General features: G+C 40.6%; 1 protein-coding gene across 1 annotated transcript; it reads left to right on the top strand.

The window, feature by feature from the left end:
- The first annotated feature begins 369 nt into the window (after nt 1-369).
- LOC115176881 (angiopoietin-1) lies at nt 370-21933 on the top strand. The gene is made up of 9 exons (XM_029737236.1): nt 370-1275; nt 10446-10601; nt 10836-10957; nt 11059-11300; nt 12130-12275; nt 12928-13029; nt 17140-17306; nt 20429-20559; nt 21306-21933. The coding sequence occupies exons 1-9, from the start codon at nt 832-834 to the stop codon at nt 21464-21466; spliced, it is 1671 nt and encodes a 556-aa protein (XP_029593096.1). The 5' UTR covers nt 370-831; the 3' UTR covers nt 21467-21933.
- The last annotated feature ends 1321 nt before the right edge of the window (nt 21934-23254 follow it).

The raw sequence follows: 23254 nt of genomic DNA on the forward strand, positions 1-23254 counted from the left end.
GATGACAGAGCGTGCCCTCAGAGTTGGCCCTCATTTCCCCAGAAAACCATCCTCCTTCCATACATTGAAACAACGTTTTATTTTCTATATAGGAGACGTTTACATTCCTATAAGGGAGAGCTAGATAAGATTGCATGATTAAATGAAGATGAAAGGAAGACATTGTACATAAAGAGTGTCTGAGAGCCCATCTCCTGCTCTCTGTAGATATGTCTGAATTACAGACTGTGGGGTCATTATATATGGACCAGGCATTCATTCAAGCCTGTGTTGTGGAAGTGTTTTCAAATCAGGACTATATTAATAGAACTGAATCTCATACCTCTCTCTCGCTCTCTCTCAAACACACACAACCCCATACGCTCTCTCTCTCACATTCCATTCGATCAGTCCCTCAGTATGGGAGGCACAGAGCCTGCCCAGAGTTGGACGTTCCACAGACAGACAGGCAGACATGAGGAACAGCGCTCCATACAGCCAGCCATGAGGAGGAGGATACAACACAGATCACTCCACTGACTGACAATGTAGTCTACATCACACAACTGTGTAGTGTGGATCCCTGTCCTGGATCTGGACCAGCAACAACAACTAACAAGACAACTGGTGATGAATTGGGATGAGTTCCACATTGAGACTTGAGAGGACTTCTCATCCATTCCTACTGATGGGAAGCGGCCATCTTTCTGGATCGACGGTCTACCTCCCAACCATCTGATTGACAACAGGACAGGAAGACATGCTGTGAAGAGAGACAGAAGACAGACAGACAGACAGACAGTCTAGTTGGAAGGCATAAAGGAGGACCGTTAGCCTGTGTTTCCTGCTGCCATGCCGTGGTACATCCTGCCCTGCCAGCCCAGCTGCCACATGATCTGGCTGGTTCTGGCTGCCCTTCTGCTGCTACTGACGGGCTGTGTGTCTGTGTCTCTGGAAGAGCTGCCCAGGGGCCCAGGGGACATAGCTGGCAGCGGGTCCATGAGCGCCAGCACTAACACTAACGCTCGCCAGTACAACTCTATCCAGCACGGATCCTGCACCTATACCTTCCTGCTACCAGAGAACGCTGGGGGGAACAGGCCGTGCTGGACGGAGGTGGAGGGGGTCGGCAGCTCCAGCACCAGCCAGGGACAGGGCCAGTACCAGGGGAACACTCTACAGGGAGATGCCCCCCTGATAAAGCCCAAGCTCCCAGGACTGGCCCCGGCTCTGGGCAGCCAGAGAATCCAACACCTGGAGCACGTCATGGACAACTACACACAGTGGCTTCAGAAAGTAAGAGCATGTTCTCCACACATACAGTATAGTAATAGTTGATATAAAGATTAAAGCCTGATGTTTCAGTCTAAACAGAGCTTTATCAGATATCTATACTCTGGAAGGAAATGCATGCCATGTCTCATGGCTGTGCAGGTCAAAATAATCAGCTTTTTATCAGACTGAACTATGTGCTATTGCATTTATAACACACTAGCCATTGTTGTTATCAAAGTTATATAGAGGTGGAACATCTTGCCAAAGCTAGAAAGTATACTGCCTTTCATCACATTTAAATCTATCTGTAGTGTTTTATACTGTATTAAAGCTGCAATATCTAACTTTTTGGGCGACCCGACAAAATTCACATAGAAATGTGAGTTATAGATCTGACATTGTCGTTGAAAGCAAGAAGTGGTAGATCGGCAAACTATTAGAATTTTAGCAACCAGGAAATGGGGGAACGATTTCTGCACAGTGCATCTTTAAGTGCACATTATCAGCATTGAGTGTGTTTCAACCCCATGAACTATTTGGGCCGAGCCAAATGTGTCCTGCCATAATGAATATTATTATTATAGGACAACATTTGGCTCGGTCCCACCTGGATACATCTCTTTTCTCTGTCTCTGTTTACTCAGGAGCAATAAGATATAAGATACCCCAGTACAATTCATCATTGCTTTACAGCCTATCTACATTTTACTCCCCATAGTACAGTATACAATAGATACTGTATATTTGGGGAGATCTGTTGTTTGGATTACTCCATACACCGAACAGCTCTAAATGACATGAGCACCAACCCAACAGAAACAGAAACCTTAAAACTTCTTATGGATCGCTTCGCGCGCCAATCCCGGATCGATTTGACAAATTCAAAATTCAAAAACAGAAATACTCATAATAAGAATTCATAAATCATACAAGTGTTATACATCGGTTTAAAGATTAACTTCTTGTTAATCCAGCCGCAGTGTCAGATTTCAAAAAGGCTTTACGGCAAAAGCAGACCATGTGATTATCTGAGGACAGCGCCCAGCATACCAACACATGAAAATCAGATTTCAACCAGGCAGGTGCTACACAAAAGTCAGAAAAAATGATATAATTCATGCCTTACCTTTGAAGATCTTCTTCTGTTGGCACTTCAAAATGTCCCATAAACATCACAAATGGTCCTTTTGTTTGATAAATTGTTTCTTTATATACCCAAAATGTCCATTTATTTGGCGTGTTTGATTCAGAAAAACACCGGTTCCAACTCGCCCAACATGCCTACAAATTATCTAATAAGTTACCTGTAAACTTTGTCCAAACATTTCAAACAGCTTTCCTAATCCAACTTTAGGTATTTTAAAACGTAAATAATCGATAAAATTTAAGACGGAATATACTGTGTTCAATAGCGGATAAAATGAAAGTGGAGCGAGTTCCAGGTCGCGCGCCCCAAACAAAAAAGTACACTTGGCTTGACTCTCAGAAAGGAAAGGGCTACTTCTTAATTTCTCAAAGGAAAAACATCAACCAATTTCTAAAGACTGTTGACATCTAGTGGAAGCCATAGGAACTGCAAGCATATTTCTATTAAAAAGGGATTGCCATAGAAACCTAATGGAAAACAGATTGAGCTCAAAAAAAAATTCCCTGGATGTATTGTGCTCGGGGTTTCGCCTGCCAAATCAGTTCTGTTATACTCACAGACATTATTCAAACTGTTTTAGAAACTTCAGAGTGTTTTCTATCAAAATACTAATACAAAATACTAATACTATGCATATCCTAGCTTCTGGGCCTGAGTAGCAGGCAGTTTACTTTGGGCATGGTTTTCATCCGGATGTGAAAATACTGCCCCCTAGTCCAAAGAGGTTTTAAGGATACTAAAAAATCTCTCTCTTACCCCATAAGTGAGGAATGCACCATATCCTCCGCATTATTCATTAAAAACACTGTCATTTCAAAAGGACTATTGTTCCAGTGTGTGTGGACCCAGGGACTATGTTGCAGCCCCAGGGATGAGAGATTGATGGCAGGGACTTGTTTGACTGGGCCGTGGTAAAATGTGACAGACTGGCTGTGGCTCTTGGTCGCTGGGTTGTGATGTTCTGAGTGTGTCCGGCTGGCCTGGCTGTCCTTAAGAAAACACTGTGTTGTCTGTCTGAACCCTCTCACACTCCAGGGCTGGGGGTGGGGAGTCAATTTCAAGGAATGGGCTCAGCGTTAGGCAGTGCTCTGTCTGTCTGTCTGTCTGTCTGTCTGTCTGTCTGTCTGTCTGTCTGTCTGTCTGTCTGTCTGTCTGTCTGTCTGTCTGTCTGTCTGTCTGTCTGTCTGTCTGTCTGTCTGTCTGTCTGTTCCCTGACCCACCGGGACCTAGGCCAGCAGCATTCACATTCCAAGGAATACCAGAGATGATTCTGTCAGGGAGAACAAGGCCCCTTCAGTAGTAACAGAGTACCACTTCATTATTACCAGTGCTGTGTTTGGTAATTGCATTTGGTATAATTTAAAAACACTGTCATACATTTAATACAGGCTATGCTTAAGAGTGAGCACTTGGAACCCTGCATACATGCAGTGAATATAAAATGACAAACTATCTTCGTCTCACTGCACCCTCAAATGTTTTTGATATGTGCATCTGAAAACGGCCAGGAGATCAGTTGACAGTTAAGAAAGCAACAATAATATATTTTTTATGTGGGGCCATGCTTTTCACAGAACTACAACCTCAGTGTATTTGCGGGATATCAGTTTCACTGTTACTCTCCATGGCCATTCTTTGATTAAATGAACGCTATAGTGTGGTCCTGATGTAATGTGTTTTTCTCTTTGATTAAATGAACGCTTTAGTGTGGTACTTAGGTAATGTGTTTTTCTCTTTGATTGATTAAATGAACGCTATAGTGTGGTACTGAGGTAATGTGTTTTCCTCTTTGATTGATTAAATGAACGCTATAGTGTGGCACTGAGGTAATGTGTTTTCCTCTTTGATTAAATTAACGCTATAGTGTGGCACTGAGGTAATGTGTTTTTCTCTTTGATTAAATGAACGCTATAGTGTGGTACTGAGGTAATGTGTTTTCTTCTTTGATTAAATGAACGCTATAGCGTGGTACTGAGGTAATGTGTTTTCTTCTTTGATTAAATGAACGCTATAGTGTGGTACTGAGGTAATGTGTTTTCTTCTTTGATTAAATGAACGCTATAGTGTGGCACTGAGGTAATGTGTTTTCCTCTTTGATTAAATTAATGCTATAGTGTGGTACTGAGGTAATGTGTTTTCTTCTTTGATTAAATGAACGCTATAGTGTGGTACTGAGGTAATGTGTTTTCTTCTTTGATTAAATGAACGCTATAGTGTGGTACTGAGGTAATGTGTTTTCTTCTTTGATTAAATGAACGCTATAGTGTGGCACTGAGGTAATGTGTTTTCTTCTTTGATTAAATGAACGCTATAGTGTGGTACTGAGGTAATGTGTTTTCTTCTTTGATTAAATGAACGCTATAGTGTGGCACTGAGGTAATGTGTTTTCTTCTTTGATTAAATGAACGCTATAGTGTGGTACTGAGGTAATGTGTTTTCTTCTTTGATTAAATCAACGCTATAGTGTGGCACTGAGGTAATGTGTTTTCCTCTTTGATTAAATTAATGCTATAGTGTGGTACTGAGGTAATGTGTTTTCCTCTTTGATTGATTAAATGAACACTATAGTGTGGTACTGATGTAATGTGTTTTTCCTCTTTGATTGAGTAAATGAACACTATAGTGTGGTACTGAGGTAATGTGTTTTCCTCTTTGATTGATTAAATGAACACTATAGTGTGGTACTGATGTAATGTGTTTTTCCTCTTTGATTGAGTAAATGAACGCTATAGTGTGGTACTGAGGTAATGTGTTTTTCTCTTGATTAAATTAACGCTATAGTGTGGTACTGAGGTAATGTGTTTTTCTCTTGATTAAATTAACGCTATAGTGTGGTACTGAGGTAATGTGTTTTCCTCTTTGATTAAATTAATGCTATAGTGTGGTACTGAGGTAATGTGTTTTCCTCTTTGATTGATTAAATGAACGCTATAGTGTGGTACTGAGGTTATATATTTTCCTCATGTGAGAGTTTCTAACATAGGTTAAACTGAATGAACTGTTCGTGTTTGGCACCAATTTGTTCCACAATGGTTTGGAAGAGTGTTTATGATATATGAACATAACATAACATAAATGCTAATGAATAAGATAGCAAGTGTTGTAGATAGCCGTCGTTTAATTCTTTAATCAAAAGCCATAAACATTGACATATGATAGCTCATGGCCACATGCTAAAGGACCTCTATGTAAACTCCAGATTTCCCATAATATGTTCCAAGATAATACAATCTTAGAGGGGTTGATTGTGTGAAAGTATTCTGTATGCTGCATACATTGCCAACCAACAAAATGACACGTAAAGACTTTCCTCAAAATTCATTCTGGTTATCTTGTGTCGATTACAACTACTCAGGGCTGGATACCTAATGGGCACGCAGGGCAAGTGCCCTGGGGCCCCTGACCCACTAGAGGCAATGGCAAAGTGTGTAGAATTGCAGGAAATTCAATTTAAAACGGCAACATTTTCTCTCAGCTTCATGGCAAAATGTGAAGACTAGCATGAGATGAGCTAGAAAAGACGACATCTTTCTCTCCACCCCATGGAAAAATGTGTAGAATAGAATTATAAAACTGCACATTTTACACTCTGCCCCATGGCAAAATTTGTTGAAATGCAGGACGTTAGCTGTTTTCCTAAAATAAATTTGTTTTCCCAAAACTAATAATAAAAAATGATATACAGTACCAGTCAAAAGTTGACACACCTACTAATTCCAGGTTTTTTCTTTATTTTTTGTTACTATTTTCTACATTGTAGAATAATAGTGAAGACATAAAAACTATGAAGTAACTAGTGGTTAGAGCGTTGGGCTAGTAACCGAAAGGTTGCAAGTTCGAATCCCCAAACTGACAAGGTACAAATCTGTCGTTCTGCCCCTAAACAAGGCAGTTAACCCACTGTTCCTAGGCCGTCATTGAAAATAAGAATTTGTTCTTAACTGACTTGCCTGGTTAAATAAACGTTTAAAAAAAATAAAAAAATAAAAAATAAATATGGAGTCATGTAGTAACCGAAAAGGTGTTCTTTTATATTTGAGATTCTTCAAAGCAGTCACTCTTTGACATGACAGCTTTGCAAAATCTTGGCATTCTCTCAACCAGCTTCATGAAGTAGTCACATGGAATGCATTTCAATTAACAGGTGTGCCTTGTTAAAAGTTAATTTGTGGAATTTCTTTCCTTAATGCATTTGAGCCAATCAGTTGTGTTGTGACAAGGTATGGTTGGTATACAGAAGATTGGGGCGGCAGGTAGCCTAGTGGTTCGAGCATTGGGCCATTAAACGAAAGGTTGCTAGATTGAATCCCCGAGCTGACAAGGTAAAAATCTGTTGTTCTGCCCTTGAGCAAGGCAGTTAACCCACTGTTCCTAGGCTGTCATTGTAAATAAGAATTTGTTCTTAACTGACTTGCCTAGTTAAATAAAGGTACAAAATGTTTTGCCCTATTGGTAAAATACCAAGTCCATATTATGGCAAGAACAGCTCAAATAAGCAAAGAGAAATGACAGTCCATCATTACTTTAAGACATGAAGGTTAGTCATTCCGGAAAATGTCAAGAACGTTGAATGTTTCTTCAAGTGCAGTCGCATAAACCATCAAGCGCTATGATGAAACTGGCTGCCATGAGGACCGCCACAGGATAGGAAGACCCAGAGTTACCTCTGCTGCAGAGGATAAGTTCATTAGAGTTAACTGCACCTCAGATTGCAGCCCAAATAAATGCTTCACAGAGTTCAAGTTACAGACACATCTCAACATCAACTGTTCATAGGAGAATGCGTGAATCAAGCCTTCATGGTTGAATTGCTGCAAAGAAACCACTACTAAAGGACACCAATAAGAAGAAGAGACTTGCTTGGGCCAAGAAACAAGAGCAATGGACATCAGACCGGTGGAAATCTGTCCTTTGGTCTGATGAGTAAAAATGTTATATTTTTGGTTCCAACCACTGTGTTGTTGTGAGAATCAGAGTAGGTGAACAGATGATCTCAGCATTTGTGGTTCCCACTGTGAAAAAGGGAGGAGGAGGTGTGATGGTGTGGGGGTGCTTTGCTGGTGACACTGTCTGTGATTTATTTAGAATTCAAAGCATTCTTAACCAGCATGGCTACCACAGCATTCTGCAGCGATACACCATCCCATCTGGTTTGCGCTTAGTGGGACTATCATTTGTTTTTCAACAGGACAATGACCAAAACACATCTCCAGGCTGTGTAAGGGCTATTTGACGAAGACGGAGAGTGATGGAGTGCTGCATCAGATGACCTGGCCTCCAGAATCACCTGACCTCAAACCAACTGAGAATGCCAAGAGTGCAAAGCTATCATCAAGGCAAAGGGTGGTTACTTTGAAGAATCTCAAATATAAAATATATTTGTTTAACACGTTTTTGGTTACTGTAAGATTCCATTTGTGTTATTTCATAGTTTTGATGTCTTCACTATTATTCTACAATGTAAAAAATAGTAAAAATAATGAAATACCCTTGAATGAGTAGGTGTGTCCAAACTTTTGACTGGTACTGTATATTTGGTAGGTGCCCCGGGGCCCCTAATGTGGTAATCCGGCCCTGCAACTATTCCTCTGGGTTTCTTATGTCTAATGTAGTGTGTGATTATTTGAGGACTCTGGACATTGTAATAAGGAGACTGCCAGTTGACACGTTTTATCCTGCTCAACATGTGTACAGTGCACTAGACCTTCTCTTCCTTTCCTCTGCATTGACATTGGCATCTTAATGCACTCTGATCTTACAGATTAATTAACTCCTGAATGATTCCATTAGCCGACTATTCAACTGTCTTCGTGGGAAGCTGCTCAGACCACATAGCAGCAGAAATAAACAGTCTGACACTGCCCTTTCAGTAAGTGTCATAGAGACCAGGCCTTTCCTCTGTGCAGAGGGAATCTTTCAGTAAGTGTCATAGAGACCAGGCCTTTCTTCTGTCTGTGCAGAGGGAATCTTTCAGTAAGTGTCATAGAGACCAGGCCTTTCCTCTGTGCAGAGGGAATCTTTCAGTAAGTGTCATAGAGACCAGGCCTTTCTTCTGTCTGTGCAGAGGGAATCTAGCCACAAAGTAGACATTCTCAAGTTGAAAATCATACTTAGGGTGATCTGTTACGTTAAATCAGGGATAAAGTGAGACATGAAATTCTAACTTTGCAATGTAAATATTTCATATACCATTGTGACTACATAACTGTAATTTCCAAAGTGTACATTTTTGAAAATACATAGTTTAAAAAGCTGTCCAAGGCTAAACTGATTCACATGAACTGAAAAGGCCATGGCTTAAAAGCCGGAGTAACAGGAAAACTCTAAACTTCAATGAATCACTGAATGACCCTGAGCTATCACAAAAAAAACAATATATTTTAAAAGCACATTTCTGGGAAAGACCTCTCCTCATTGTAATCATCATTAGGATAGTGAACTTCAGATGGATAAGGTCATTTTCAGCTCAGCCCTGTCCACATGATGTATCTGTGGCAGAAAACATACAGATGCAGTCCCATGACTGATCTCTCCTGGTTGACTAAAAGGAAATGACTGAACTCAACAACCCTGAAAGATCCCTCCCTAAGTAGCTGACCAGGGGCCAAGGAAATCCTTAGACAGGACCATATCGATGCAGTAAATCCTTCAATCCAAAATTGCTGAAGGGAATGAATACATATCCAATCTTTTTCTTCCCTGGATATAATTTGGTTATTTATGGTTGGTTTCTTGGAAGTTGTGGGAACGTATGTTTTTGGTTTCACATTGGTTGTGGGAACGAAGCCACACGTTTCCTGACCGGTAAAACAACGTTTTCAAACGTTCTGAGAACAGAAGATTTTGTCTCTGTTCTGGGAACTTTTATTTTTAGGTTGCAGAGAGGTTCTGGAAACAGATATTATAGGTTATTTTGAGTTTTTTAAATAACTTCCTTAAAACATTCACCATGTTTCAGTAAGACTTTTAATAATACTACTAGCTTATTTTGGGTTTACTTTTTTGAACTGCAAGCACAGATAGACCAGTTGGTTGTTGATCAACAAAACCAATGCGTGCACAAATATGGGGTAAAACAGACTGGGTTGGCTTAGATTGTTGACATGTAAACTATATTTTGTCTTCAAATGTTTATTGAAAACATAAATACATTTTCAGAATGAGCACAAATACATCGTTACAGTTGTTGGTTAACTAGCTATCTAATTTTAACCATATAAGCATTGACATGAAATCAGTCAAAACACGACATGGTTTCAAGAACAAGATAAAACTAGCTGAAAATAGCCACCTACGATTGCCCACATGGCAGATTGTTTGTCATTGTTGCTTGCTATCTGATGGTTCAGAATCATAACAAAGCACATTTTCATGACGTTGTCAGACAACTCATCTATCGGACACTAATCCTATAAATGTGTTTGCATTAATCATCCAACACATTTCTTTTTTATTGTGACATGGCATCATCTTCTGTCGTCTATCCATGGAATTAGTTCACTGTGCCACCAGTATGGAGCTAGCGTGTCATGTTTTTTTACGCATTCACAGTTGTTCATTTTGTCTATTCAAACAGACCCCATTTTAAAAGGAAACAAACACTCATTAAGATCAAACACTTAACAAAACAGAGGATAGAGTTTTGTTGATGCTGAGAATGGAACGATTTTATGGAACGTTTTCTTAACGTTCTGAGAACGGGATGTATGTTTTTAAATTACATTTTTATAACATTCTCTGAACATTACAAAAGTTTTCTTTTATTTTTTATGGAAAGTTTTCTTAACGTTCTTGGAACAATTTGAGAACATTACTTTAAATAGAACCAAGAGGAAACCTGTAGGAAACGTTATGCTGAAGTACTGAAATTCCCACAGAAGGAAGTTGTTTCTTCACGTTCTCTGAACTATGTGAGAACATGTTCAATGTTAAGCCAGTTGGAGAACATTCCTAGAAATTAAATGTGAGTGTGCAGAACACCCTGAGTCTGGCGAGAGAGGTAAATCCCTAAACATCCCTTCATACCTCTGTGTTTATGTGTCAGATTGAGAGATATGTGAAGGACAGTCTGAATGTGGAGATGGCTCAGCTACAGCAGAGTGCTGTCCACAACCACACAGCTGCCATCTTGGATCTAGGCACCAACCTCCTGACCCAGACTGCCCAGCACACACGGAAACTGACAGACGTAGAGATCCAGGTGCAGTATGAATCATATACAAATATCCCTCTCCAAAGAACATTCAAGTGCATGTTATGATATCAGTAACATTTACTATTTAATCATGTAGCCTACTCAGCAATTATCCTCATTTGATTGGATGAATAGGCCTATGAAGTACATTAAATACATGGTGCCACTTTTAGCCTATATAGATGTCTATACACTTGACTGCGTGAATATGAATGATAGTAACAGCTTCCTGATGGACAGGTGTTGAATCAGACCTCCAGGCTGGAGATTCAGCTCCTGGAGAACTCTCTGTCCACCAACAAACTGGAGACCCAGCTCCTCCACCAATCTACAGAGATCAGCAAGCTACACGACAAGAACAGGTCAAATCAACATGAATGATTTTCTTCCCATGAACAGTTCTGTCTTGATTTATTGGCTGACTGACTGATCAACTGATTTTCAAATCACTTGTATTGATCAGGCTCTTGGAGCAGAAGATGCAGGAGCTGGAGTCTGGGCACCATGAGGAGCTGGCCACCTTACAGGAGGAGAGGTCCAGCCTGCAGCAGATGGTAGCCAGACAGAACAGTGTGATCACAGAGCTACAGACCCATCTGGACCAGGCCACTGGCAACAACAGTATCCTGCTTAGCCAACAACAGCAGCTCACTGACACCGTCAACAGTCTGCTGAAGCTCTGCTCTAAGGACAGAGGGTCTGGAGGTACTGGATGGATACTGGGGCCAATGTTTCCTGTTACAGAAAGTATAATATACTCTGGGGTATAAATATCATAGCATAGATAGTAATTATTTGCAGGAAGAAGGAGTTGGCTTTAAAAACTCTAGGTACGGTTAAATACAACAGAGGTACTGGAGGATATATTGTGCCAAATGTTCACAGGTTTAGACAAGATATTCTCTGGGCACAGATAAAGCCTATAAATGGACTAAGAAGGCTGGACTAACCCAGTGAGCACCGGCTGACGTCCATGGACGTTGAAAATAGGTTGAAACCTGGTCCGGACCGGCCTTAATTTAAATGTCCACGTGTTCTAAGATCATAAGAAAATGCATTCCAAAACATAAGAACCTATTCTAATAGTAACTGACCCAGTTTGGGCTGTTGATTACATAAGAACCTGTTCTAATAGGAACTGACCCAGTTTGGGAGGTTGATTACATAAGAACCTGTTCTAATAGGAACTAACCCAGTCTGGGCTGTTGATTACATAAGAACCTGTTCTAATAGGAACTGACCCAGTTTGGGCGGTTGATTACATAAGAACATGTTCTAATAGGAACTAACCCAGTCTGGGCTGTTGATTACATAAGAACCTGTTCTAATAGGAACTGACCCAGTTTGGGCTGTTGATTACATAATAACCTGTTCTAATAGCAACTGACCCAGTCTGGGCTGTTGATTACATAAGAACCTGTTCTAATAGGAACTGACCCAGTCTGGGCTGTTGATTACAAAGGATTTTGGATGCATTCAAATTGGAGCCTAGCTGATAATGTGTTTGTTCTTATTTAAATATCTATTTAAACAGTGGTCCCAAACAGCAACCTTGCCTTTAAGCAGAGAGATTCATCTCATGAGGAGAGAAAGTATTGGGACTGCTCTGAAATCTTTCAAGCTGGCTTCAACAACAGTGGAGTATATACTATTCACATCAACACACAGGAGACCAAAAAGGTACGGAAAACTTGATATTATCTATTATCTAATTCTATTAGCAGAATGTGTAATATAGAGGCATATATTAGATGATATATGCAGGCCTGGCTTTACCTCTGCATGGAAACAGCAAAAACAGACAAAAAATAAACGGCTGCACTTTTTTTGACTGTAACCTACTTTAGTTTACTTGCAAGTGAAGTGGCAGCAATTAATATACGGTACTCTAAAGCCGGTTGCCAAAAGATTCAATAACAATATCCCAGGAATATGTCAGGTATTGGCTGGCTGGCTGGGTGATATGCTGGAGCTGGAAATACTCTTGGCTGGCCTCTTCAGCACAGCGACACAGCAGATGTCCTCCTCCTCAGTATTGTCCTGCCAAGCCGCAGATGGCTGACTGGCAACAGTGTGTTGCTGTCCATTATCAGCTGTGCTGCTGTCAGTGTCCATGGTTACACTGAGCTACGTCCCTGGGCTTAGGACACATTCCGTCATTGTGGCCTGACCATGGTAAACAAAACTAAGGACCAGGGAGCCTCATCTACAGGAGTCACTCCTTTTACAGGAAACAGTCTTTATTGTCATGATATGCACTGCATGTGTGAGAGTAGTGTGTAAACTACTCATGTCACTGTCTTTCTGTCTCTCTCTCTCTCCCTCTCTGTAGGTTTACTGTAACATGGAGGCAGCAGGGGGAGGATGGTCCGTCATTCAGAGGAGAAAAGATGGAACCATGGACTTCCAGAGGACATGGAAGGAGTACAAGATGGTGAGGAGGACAGGGTGGGATATCCTCACAGCGTTCTTCTGATGTTGGTGAATACATAGCACCAGGGATTAACATGGGTAATCGGGATCCTGGGACTGTACCGGGAACACTCTTCACGTTTACCCCCCAAAATACATGACAAGACCCGGGAAATTACAATAAAATTCCCCAATGTCTGCACTAATGAAATCCCTCAGCAATAGATTAACAAAAACATTTATTGGACATTATCCAAACCGGTTGTCACATGGAATCCTTTAGTGTAGCATATTTGACACAAAGTCGCCATAAATTCAAAGCGCACGCATAATTGGCACTGCCGATCACGCTGGACTGCACACAGTACAGCCTATTAAAGAGCGTGTGTGTCATGGGTGTGCGTACTGGTAGCGAAGTCAGGTGCAGGAGAGCAGAGAGTTGTGAACTGGAGCACACTTTATTTAGGCAGGAGCAAACAACAGACGGACGCAACTGCGTCAAAACCTCCAGCAAAAATGGCAAAAGTGCGAAAACAGTCACAAAAGCTATAGTTTACCAAAGAAACATACTTCATGAAATAAACACGGATCATGGAAAACCAGCCTGGCGCATCACATAAAACACGTAACACAAAACATTTCCACACAAAGACATGGGGGGGAACAGAGGAATATATAGCAGTGTAAACAGTCCTCATTAAGATACCTTGATATTTCAACTATTTCCACTTCCTCTCCCCATTATTCATGAGCTGACCTGCTTTCTGTATAATCATCAACTTGATTTAACCAAATATGGGAGATATTCTGTCATCGTTGAAGGAGGTTATCTAACAAGTTTAGCAACTTTGGTCATTTGACTTTTGTTTGACTGCTGTTACAAAGAAACAACGCTATACTCAGAGCTCTCTGTGGGGCTACTTCTGAAATGCTCTGGCGATCAAAGATAGAATAACTATCATGACTAAATTTACATTTCATTTGCTCTGAAATCTTTCCATAGTGGTGCAGCCAAGCCGACAAGGTGGCACAGCACCCCTCTTATTTGGGGAGAACCCTAGCATAGTGACCATCTTGGTTTTAAAAGGGCACTTCTGATTTTTGCAGTATTTCCCAGGACTCTCGGGATAAATAGGAATTATTCCCGGTATTGAAACTTGATAGATTTTTGGGAAAATATGAATCTCTACATTGCACAACATTCCACCATATGAATGTATATGTCAAACTACAACAGAAAAAGGAGCAAGTACAAACACATAGCACAAAACAGACTTTGTGCATCCCAAGTGGCACCCTATTCCCTATATAGTGCACTACTTTTGACCAGAGCCCTATGAGGAAATAGGGTGACATGTGGGGAAATAGGGTGCCCTATGGGCCCTGGTCAAAAGTATTGTACTTTAAAATTAATATGGGCCATTTTGGACGAATCCACTGTGTTGCCACTGCCAGCCCCATTAGGCCTTGACAGAGCCCTGTGGCTAAAAAGGCCTCGGCCTCTGGGCTGAGCGAGAGAGGACTGTCCTCCAGTCAGGGGCTAAGGAAGTGTGGAGTATAGCCTGGCAAAGACGCTGGCATACAACGGGTATGTGTTTGCTCGGTGACCCCTCTTTTGGGAGTGTTTCATAATGACACTGATGGCCTCTGATTGAACACTTCTGAGAGAAAATGACAGGAGAGAGGAAACTGTTTAAGTTGAGTCTAAACATGGTGTGCTTAGATCACCATTCAAATGTTGATATATTGTAAAATGTCTCTGGTAAAGAAAGATTAATTCCAAGGTCTGGTCTAGTACTGGTGCTGCAGAATCCAACCTATCTCTCTATATCGATATCTCTCTCTGTCTATATCTAAATCTCTATCTCTTTATCAATCAATCACATGTATTTATAAAGCCCTTTCTACATCAGCCGATGTGACAAAGTGCTATACAGAAACCCAGCCTAAAACCCCAAACAGCAAGCACTGCAGATGTAGAAGCACGGTGGCTAGGAAAAAACTCCCTAGAAAGGCCAGAACCTAGGAAGAAACCCAGAGAGGAACCAGGCTCTGAAGGGTGGCCAGTCCACTTCTGGCTGTGCCGGGTGGAGATTATAACAGTACATGGCCAAGATGTTCAAAAGTTCATAGATGACCAGCAGGGTCAAATAATAATAATCACAGTGGTTGTAGAGGGTGCAACAGGTCAGCACCTCAGGAGTAAATGTCAGTTGGCTTTTCATAGCCGATCATTCAGAGTTAGAGACAGCAGGTGCGGTAGAGAGAGAGAGTCGAAAACAGCAGGTCCAGGACAAGGTAGCATGTCCAGTGAACAAGTCAGGGTTCCATAGCCGCAGGCAGAACAGTTGAAACTGGAGCAGCAGCAGGTGGACTGGGGACAGCAGGTGGACTGGGGACAGCAAGGAGTCATCAGGCCAGGTAGTCCTGAGGCATGGTCCTAGGGCTCAGGTCCTCCGAGAGAAGAGAGAAAAGAAAGAAAAAGAGTTAAAGGGAGCATTCCTACACAGGACATCAGATAAGACAGGAGAAATACTCCAGATATAACAGACTGATCCTAGCCCCCCGACACAAACTATTGCAGCATAAATACTGGAGGCTATATCTATCTCTATATATCTATGTCTCTCTCTCTCTATATATATATATATATATATATATATATATATATATATATATATACTGCTCAAAAAAATAAAGGGAACACTTAAACAACACATCCTAGATCTGAATGAAAGAAATAATCTTATTAAATACTTTTTTCTTTACATAGTTGAATGTGCTGACAACAAAATCACACAAAAATAATCAATGGAAATCCAATTTATCAACCCATGGAGGTCTGGATTTGGAGTCACACTCAAAATTAAAGTGGAAAACCACACTACAGGCTGATCCAACTTTGATGTAATGTCCTTAAAACAAGTCAAAATGAGGCTCAGTAGTGTGTGTGGCCTCCACGTACCTGTATGACCTCCCTACAATGCCTGGGCATGCTCCTGATGGGGTGGCGGATGGTCTCCCGAGGGATCTCCTCCCAGACCTGGACTAAAGCATCCGCCAACTCCTGGACAGTCTGTGGTGCAACGTGGCGTTGGTGGATGGAGCGAGACATGATGTCCCAGATGTGCTCAATTGGATTCAGGTCTGGGGAACGGGCGGTCCATAGCATCAATGCCTTCCTCTTGCAGGAACTGCTGACACACTCCAGCCACATGAGGTCTAGCATTGTCTTGCATTAGGAGGAACCCAGGGCCAACCGCACCAGCATATGGTCTCACAAGGGGTCTGAGGATCTCATCTCGGTACCTAATGGCAGTCAGGCTACCTCTGGCGAGCACATGGAGGGCTGTGCGGCCCCCCAAAGAAATGCCACCCCACACCATGACTGACCCACCGCCAAACCGGTCATGCCGGAGGATGTTGCAGGCAGCAGAACGTTGTCCACAGCGTTTTTTGTGTGATTTTGTTGTCAGTACATTCAACTATGTAAAGAAAAAAGTATTTAATAAGATTATTATTTCATTCAGATCTAGGATGTGTTGTTTAAGTGTTCCCTTTATTTTTTTGAGCAGTATATATATATATAGGGGTGGCAGGTAGCCTAGTGGTTAGAGCGGGGGGCCAGTAACCGAAAGGTTGGTGGATCAAATCCCTAAGCTGACAAGGTAAAAATCTGTCATTCTGCCCCTGAACAAGGCAGTTAACCCACTCCTAGGCCATCATTGTAAATAAGAGTTTGTTCTTAACTGACTTGCCTAGGTAAATAAATATATCTTTATCTACTCATCTGTCTGTCTCCCTCAATTCACCACTGTCAAAAAAAGAGTAAAACACCGAACAGAATTCCTTTAAAAAAAGAGAATATTGACTGAGTAGAACATCCCTCTACCAGTCTTAAGTAAAAAGGTTCTACCTAGAACCATATAGGGTTTGTGATCTTGTCCCTGTAGAAGAACCCGATATGACATTCATTATTTTTCTATAGCACCATGTGTTGCTGGGACAAGGCCCTGCGACAGACTAGTGTCCTGTCCAAGGGGTGTATTTGTACATCAAGCTGCCTTACACTACAGAAACAGAAGACAAGGCTTACGTACACAAGTGTTCCTGTGCTGTTGTGTTGTTGCAGGGCTTTGGGAGTCTGTATGGAGAACACTGGCTGGGGAATGAGTTTGTGTTCCTGCTGACCAGTCAGAGGCCCTACAACCTGAGGGTGGAAGTGACCGACTGGGACGGACAGCAGGCCTTCTCCCACTATGACCGTTTCTACATCGGCAGCGAGAAGCAGAATTACAGGTAGGATACCAGCAATGTGTTCTGGGCCATATTCTTAAAGAGTCTCACAGTAGGAGTGCTGATATCAGCTACAGATGTAGGATCTTAATTTGATCACTCTTTTGTTGCTGAGAATTTTCCTGCACCGAAGGAAATGCTAACTTGTGGTGTATTTGAGTTTTAAAAAAGCTTCTAAAGTTTGTAATTTCCACTTTGAAAACTCAGACTTGATTTGCCCTAAAGAAAAATTTTTCAACCCCGACATTAATGTCCATTAATTAAAATCCACATAATTCTGATTTCCTGTTGCTGCAGGATTATATTCCTGCTCTAGCAAACTGGCTCAAATTAAGATCCTACATCTGTATGTACCCTAAGTGGAGGAAATTAAGTTTTGTTGTATCTCAGCGCATTGTATCGTACCTACAGTACAGTTTTTAGGATCATAGGACAGTCCCCACTAAATACGCCCACATTCCTACTTAAATAGTCACTCAACTACTCAACTGTGGTTGCCTTTACTTGCTTGAGGACCTGCAGTATATTTTAATGAAGTGGGAATGAGATATTGGACTTTGTTCTATCACTGACAATGATGTGCTTGGTGTTGTATTTCCATCACAGTAACGATGGTGAGGCACTGGTGACTCTGATCATGATTTGTAATCAATTAATGTATACATTTTTCACTTTGCTTGACTTCTTTGTCTGATTGAGGCTTCTAGGAGTTCAGTAGATCATAACCCTTACTTTTTCATTTATTGTCTCTTCAAAAACATACTGGAAAATCTTTTTGAGTTCTGGAATGGAATCAATTTTGGTCTCTAGATTCTTATTTCATTGCCATTTTGTAATACTTGTCATGGAGATGGTCCAAAACAAACTATTGTCACACAGCTTCTTAGGGAAAGAGAGGCTCTGCCTCATTTCACAATGCCATTACTAACTAAATAAAATGTAAGATCGTAAAAGGGAATTATTATATTTCCTAGAATGATAACCAGCAAGCTTTGTCTCAATCTGATTTAGTTCACCCACACATGGACGTGTGATCACACAAACGAGCACACTTGTACCATTTATTTGTTTACCTGGCTCACATTTTTACTAACCAGTTAAAAACAAGGAAGGATGGAAGGATGTACAAAGAGCTATTAGAGTAACTCTTGAGTAGTATTGAGAAGGAGAGTAAACAGAGTCCATCAGTGGAAATTGAAAAGTAATTTACAGTACATAGCAGTCAGTATATACTGTGTAATCCGTTATTGGGAATGAATGTAAATAATGACCATTATTTTAAACATGGCTTATAGAGGAAGATCACAGCCTTTAAAAGGAAAGCTATTCTATGGAGTGTGGCATTAAATGGGCCTACAGCTCAAATCCAATAAAATGTTACTGGTTGTGTACACAAGGCTTGTGTTCCTAGCTCCAACAATGCAGTAATACCTAGCTAAATGCTGGTGTTCCTAGCTTCAACAGTGCAGTAATACCTAGCTAAATGCTGGTGTTCCTAGCTTCAACAGTGCAGTAATACCTAGCTAAATGCTGGTGTTCCTAGCTCCAACAGTGCAGTAACACCTAGCTAAATGCTGGTGTTCCTAGCTCCAACAGTGCAGTAATACCTAGCTAAATGCTGGTGTTCCTAGCTCCAACAGTACAGTAATACCTAACTAAATACTTGTGTTCCTAGCTCCAACAGTACAGTAATACCTGACTAAATGCTTGTGTTCCTAGCTCCAACAGTGCAGTAATACCTAGCTAAATGCTTGTGTTCCTAGCTCCAACAGTACAGTAATACCTAACTAAATACTTGTGTTCCTAGCTCCAACAGTACAGTAATACCTGACTAAATGCTTGTGTTCCTAGCTCCAACAGTGCAGTAGTATCCAACAATACATAAGAATACTGATAGCAAGATGTCGTTGATAGACATGGTCGCCCTGTTCATGGCTCCTAAGCAACTTTGCAGCTCTTCAGACACACTGGGTTTCAGAGAGCCAGGCTGCCTTCCATAACTACAGTACTTAATGTGACACAGAGTCACTGTACAGGAGCGAAACACCTGGTCAACATAGCAGCCAAGCCACATTAACGATCAGCCTGACACTTTGATGGGTCAGATATATGACCACACAGAGGACCACAGATAAATAGATACATTATAATTGATGAACACCAGTGTTCAGGTCAAGTTCAATTGTGATATGTATTAATTTCTTTCATTATCTGTGTCATTCATATTCGTGTAATAGATGAATTAATTGAACAATGTTGTTAAATACGTTAAGATCATAGAAAATGTGGTTTCGTGCTGTGAGGGCTGATATGTTGAACTAATCAACCCTCTCAAAGTGACTGTTGTACTGTATCTATGATGGTCTAACATAGACACAGTATTCAACATAGACACAGTATTCAACATAAACACAGTATTCAACATAGACATAGTATACAAGACCACTGACTAAGAATAGGGCCTTTCTCTTCCTTGAATTATCCATCACCTGGTTCTGGCAAGACCTCAAAGATGTCAGACTCATAAACCACAGTTGAAGCTGCTGCTGCTTGACATGCAGTACAGTAGATAGGGACAAACAATGCAGGAGGATGGAGTGCAAAGGGTTCACAAGGAAGTACACATACGGCTTGAGAGAAACGAGGAAATCGACAATGTCCTCATAAACCAGGATTTTCTTTATGAAAGCAACAGGTGTGATTGGGTTTTAATATAGCGTACGAGAATTTCAAAGACACTTATTTGCAAGGGTACATATTCTTTGTAGTAGATTAGATGAACAGTGTGGTGGTGAATTTATGTCCTCAAACGTTCACACAGTGAGAACAAGGGGAGGTACATTTTTGCCTTAAGTAACAATCTGTCTCATGTAACCATACGAAACGAAACATAATATTAAATGGAGTGTCTCGGATTTATGTACAGAATAATATGAAATGCTCTGAGACCAGGTTGCAAGGGGAGGTACATATTATTTCGATTAGAAGAACAGCGTGGTGGTGAATCTCTGTCCTCCAGCGTGCACACAGTGACAACAAGAACAAAGCATTCTGCAGCAGCTAAAGGACACTAGCATTGTGTTTCTGCTTTATTTCCTTCTGTGTTTCCCTGGCGACTGTGTCAGGCTGTTCCTGAAGAGTCACAGTGGAACGGCAGGCAGACAGAGCAGCCTGGTCATCAACGGAGCAGACTTCAGTACCGAGGATATGGACAACGACAACTGCATCTGCAAATGTGCTCTCATGCTCACCGGGGGTATGTCTGAGGTTAAAGTCCACATTAACCCCTAAACACATGCACTCTGTATGTACTCCTGTAGAACTGAAATGATTGGATAAGTAGAAGCTATAAGACAACAACAACCACCCACCCAGACTATGCTAGGTGAAGCATTTGTCATTTTGGTAAAACATTTTCAACCCATTGACCTCCCTGTCACCCTCACCCACTTTATCTCCGGTCTAGAAGAACTACAGAGCAGGCCAGAGCCAGTTGGTATGTATTCAGCACTGTTACTGACACATCAAAGCAGAGAATGGTATCTCAGCTGGTGAAGCCAGGTGGCAGCCCTTAGCATTTTACACAATGATGGACACATGCCATAGCTGGTTTAGAAGTCCAGGGAACTGGCCAGCAGAATAAATCAAAATGAGAGTGAAATTCCTATTAAGAATGAGAAGCTACAATCTCATCAGGATTTAGATACAGAATGTACATCAGAAAATACATGACAAACATACGTCTTTATCCTCTTATCAATGTCTAGACCAGCATTTCCCAACCCCCCCCCCATACTCCGCTCTCACCTGTAATGAAAAGTCAGAGGTCAGAATGGGGCAAAGCTATCCAAAGAGAGGAGTGCTGGAGTCTGCTCTAGTGTTGACTACTTGGCGTTGCAACAAAGCTATCCAGAGATCATCTGAGGTTACAGGGAGGTCACACAGTTATGACTTAAAATCTATTTTCTTTGTTTCTCTCTGCCTTTCTCTCTATGCCTTCAGGTTGGTGGTTCGATGCCTGTGGACCATCGAACCTGAACGGGATGTACTACAGTCTTGGTCAGAACATGGGTAAACTGAATGGGATCAGGTGGCACTACTTCAAAGGGTCTAGTTACTCTCTCCGTGCTACCACCATGATGATACGACCAGCAGACTTCTGAGAGGATCTTTTGGTGACTGTCGTTGGATACGTTGTCCAGAGACATATTGGCGTCATTAGCCATGTTTCCATCCAACTGTTTTTATGCGATAAAGTACTGTCCTGTTGCATAAAAAGTCACAACAGGTGTGACGGAAACACAAAATACAAGGTGGGATAATTGCTTGTACTTTGACTTGAGAAAAATTAGCAACATAATTTTGCTTTCTATGAGGAACTTGGATTCTGACTTTCTGGTGCTTACATGTCCTCTTGAAAGATATTGATTGATTGAGACAGTATGCTTGAGCACCAGCTCTGCAATGAATCAAACTGTAGAAGTGGGTTACATGAAGAGGATATGAATGTAAGACTTGGTGCTTTTTGAAAGACTTTCATTTCTCTTTCCATTTCACTCTCATTTGTCTCTCTTTCATTTGTCTCTCTTTTCATTAGTCTCTTTCATTTGTCTCTTTCATTTGTCTCTCTTTTCATTTGTCTCTTTTCATTAGTCTCTTTCATTTGTCTCTCTTTTCATTAGTCTCTTTTCATTAGTCTCTCTTTTCATTAGTCTCTTTCATTTGTCTCTTTTCATTAGTCTCTTTCATTTGTCTCTTTTCATTAGTCTCTTTTCATTAGTCTCTTTTCATTAGTCTCTTTCATTTGTCTCTTTTCATTAGTCTCTTTCATTAGTCTCTTTTCATTAGTCTCTTTTCATTAGTCTCTTTTCATTAGTCTCTTTTCATTAGTCTCTTTCATTTGTCTCTTTTCATTTGTCTCTTTTCATTTGTCTCTTTTCATTAGTCTCTTTTCATTAGTCTCTTTTCATTAGTCTCTTTCATTGGTCTCTTTTCATTAGTCTCTTTCATTTGTCTCTTTTCATTAGTCTCTTTTCATTAGTCTCTTTCATTAGTCTCTTTTCATTAGTCTCTTTTCATTAGTCTCTTTCATTTGTCTCTCTTTTCATTAGTCTCTTTTCATTAGTCTCTTTTCATTAGTCTCTTTAATTTGTCTCTTTTCATTAGTCTCTTTCATTAGTCTCTCTTTTCATTAGTCTCTTTCATTAGCCTCTTTTCATTAGTCTCTTTCATTAGTCTCTCTTTTCATTAGTCTCTTTCATTAGTCTCTCTTTTCATTAGTCTCTTTCATTTGTCTCTTTTCATTAGTCTCTTTCATTAGTCTCTCTTTTCATTAGTCTCTTTCATTAGTCTCTTTTCATTAGTCTCTTTTCATTAGCCTCTTTTCATTAGTCTCTTTTCATTAGTCTCTTTTCATTAGTCTCTTTTCATTAGTCTCTTTTCATTAGTCTCTTTCATTTGTCTCTTTTCATTAGTCTCTTTTCATTAGCCTCTTTTCATTAGTCTCTTTCATTTGTCTCTTTTCATTAGTCTCTTTTCATTAGTCTCTTTTCATTAGTCTCTTTTCATTAGTCTCTTTTCATTAGTCTCTTTTCATTAGTCTCTTTCATTTGTCTCTTTTCATTAGTCTCTTTCATTAGTCTCTCTTTTCATTAGTCTCTTTCATTAGTCTCTTTTCATTAGTCTCTTTCATTGGTCTCTTTTCATTAGTCTCTTTTCATTTGTCTCTTTTCATTAGTCTCTTTCATTTGTCTCTCTTTTCATTAGTCTCTTTTCATTAGTCTCTTTTCATTAGTCTCTTTTCATTAGTCTCTTTTCATTAGTCTCTTTCATTTGTCTCTTTTCATTAGTCTCTTTTCATTAGTCTCTTTCATTAGTCTCTTTCATTTGTCTCTCTTTTCATTAGTCTCTTTTCATTAGTCTCTTTCATTTGTCTCTCTTTTCATTAGTCT

Source organism: Salmo trutta, chromosome 37 (genome assembly GCF_901001165.1).
Source record: "Salmo trutta chromosome 37, fSalTru1.1, whole genome shotgun sequence".
Lineage (NCBI taxonomy): Eukaryota > Metazoa > Chordata > Actinopteri > Salmoniformes > Salmonidae > Salmo > Salmo trutta.

Excerpts from the sequence above, each read along its gene's own strand:
- LOC115176881 (XM_029737236.1), top strand. The coding sequence starts at position 832 with ATGCCGTGGTACATCCTGCCCTGCCAGCCCAGCTGCCACATGATCTGG. Across the intron at positions 11,301-12,129 it reads TAAGGACAGAGGGTCTGGAG|TGGTCCCAAACAGCAACCTT; the intron begins GTACTGGATGGA and ends CTATTTAAACAG. Across the intron at positions 13,030-17,139 it reads CATGGAAGGAGTACAAGATG|GGCTTTGGGAGTCTGTATGG; the intron begins GTGAGGAGGACA and ends GTGTTGTTGCAG.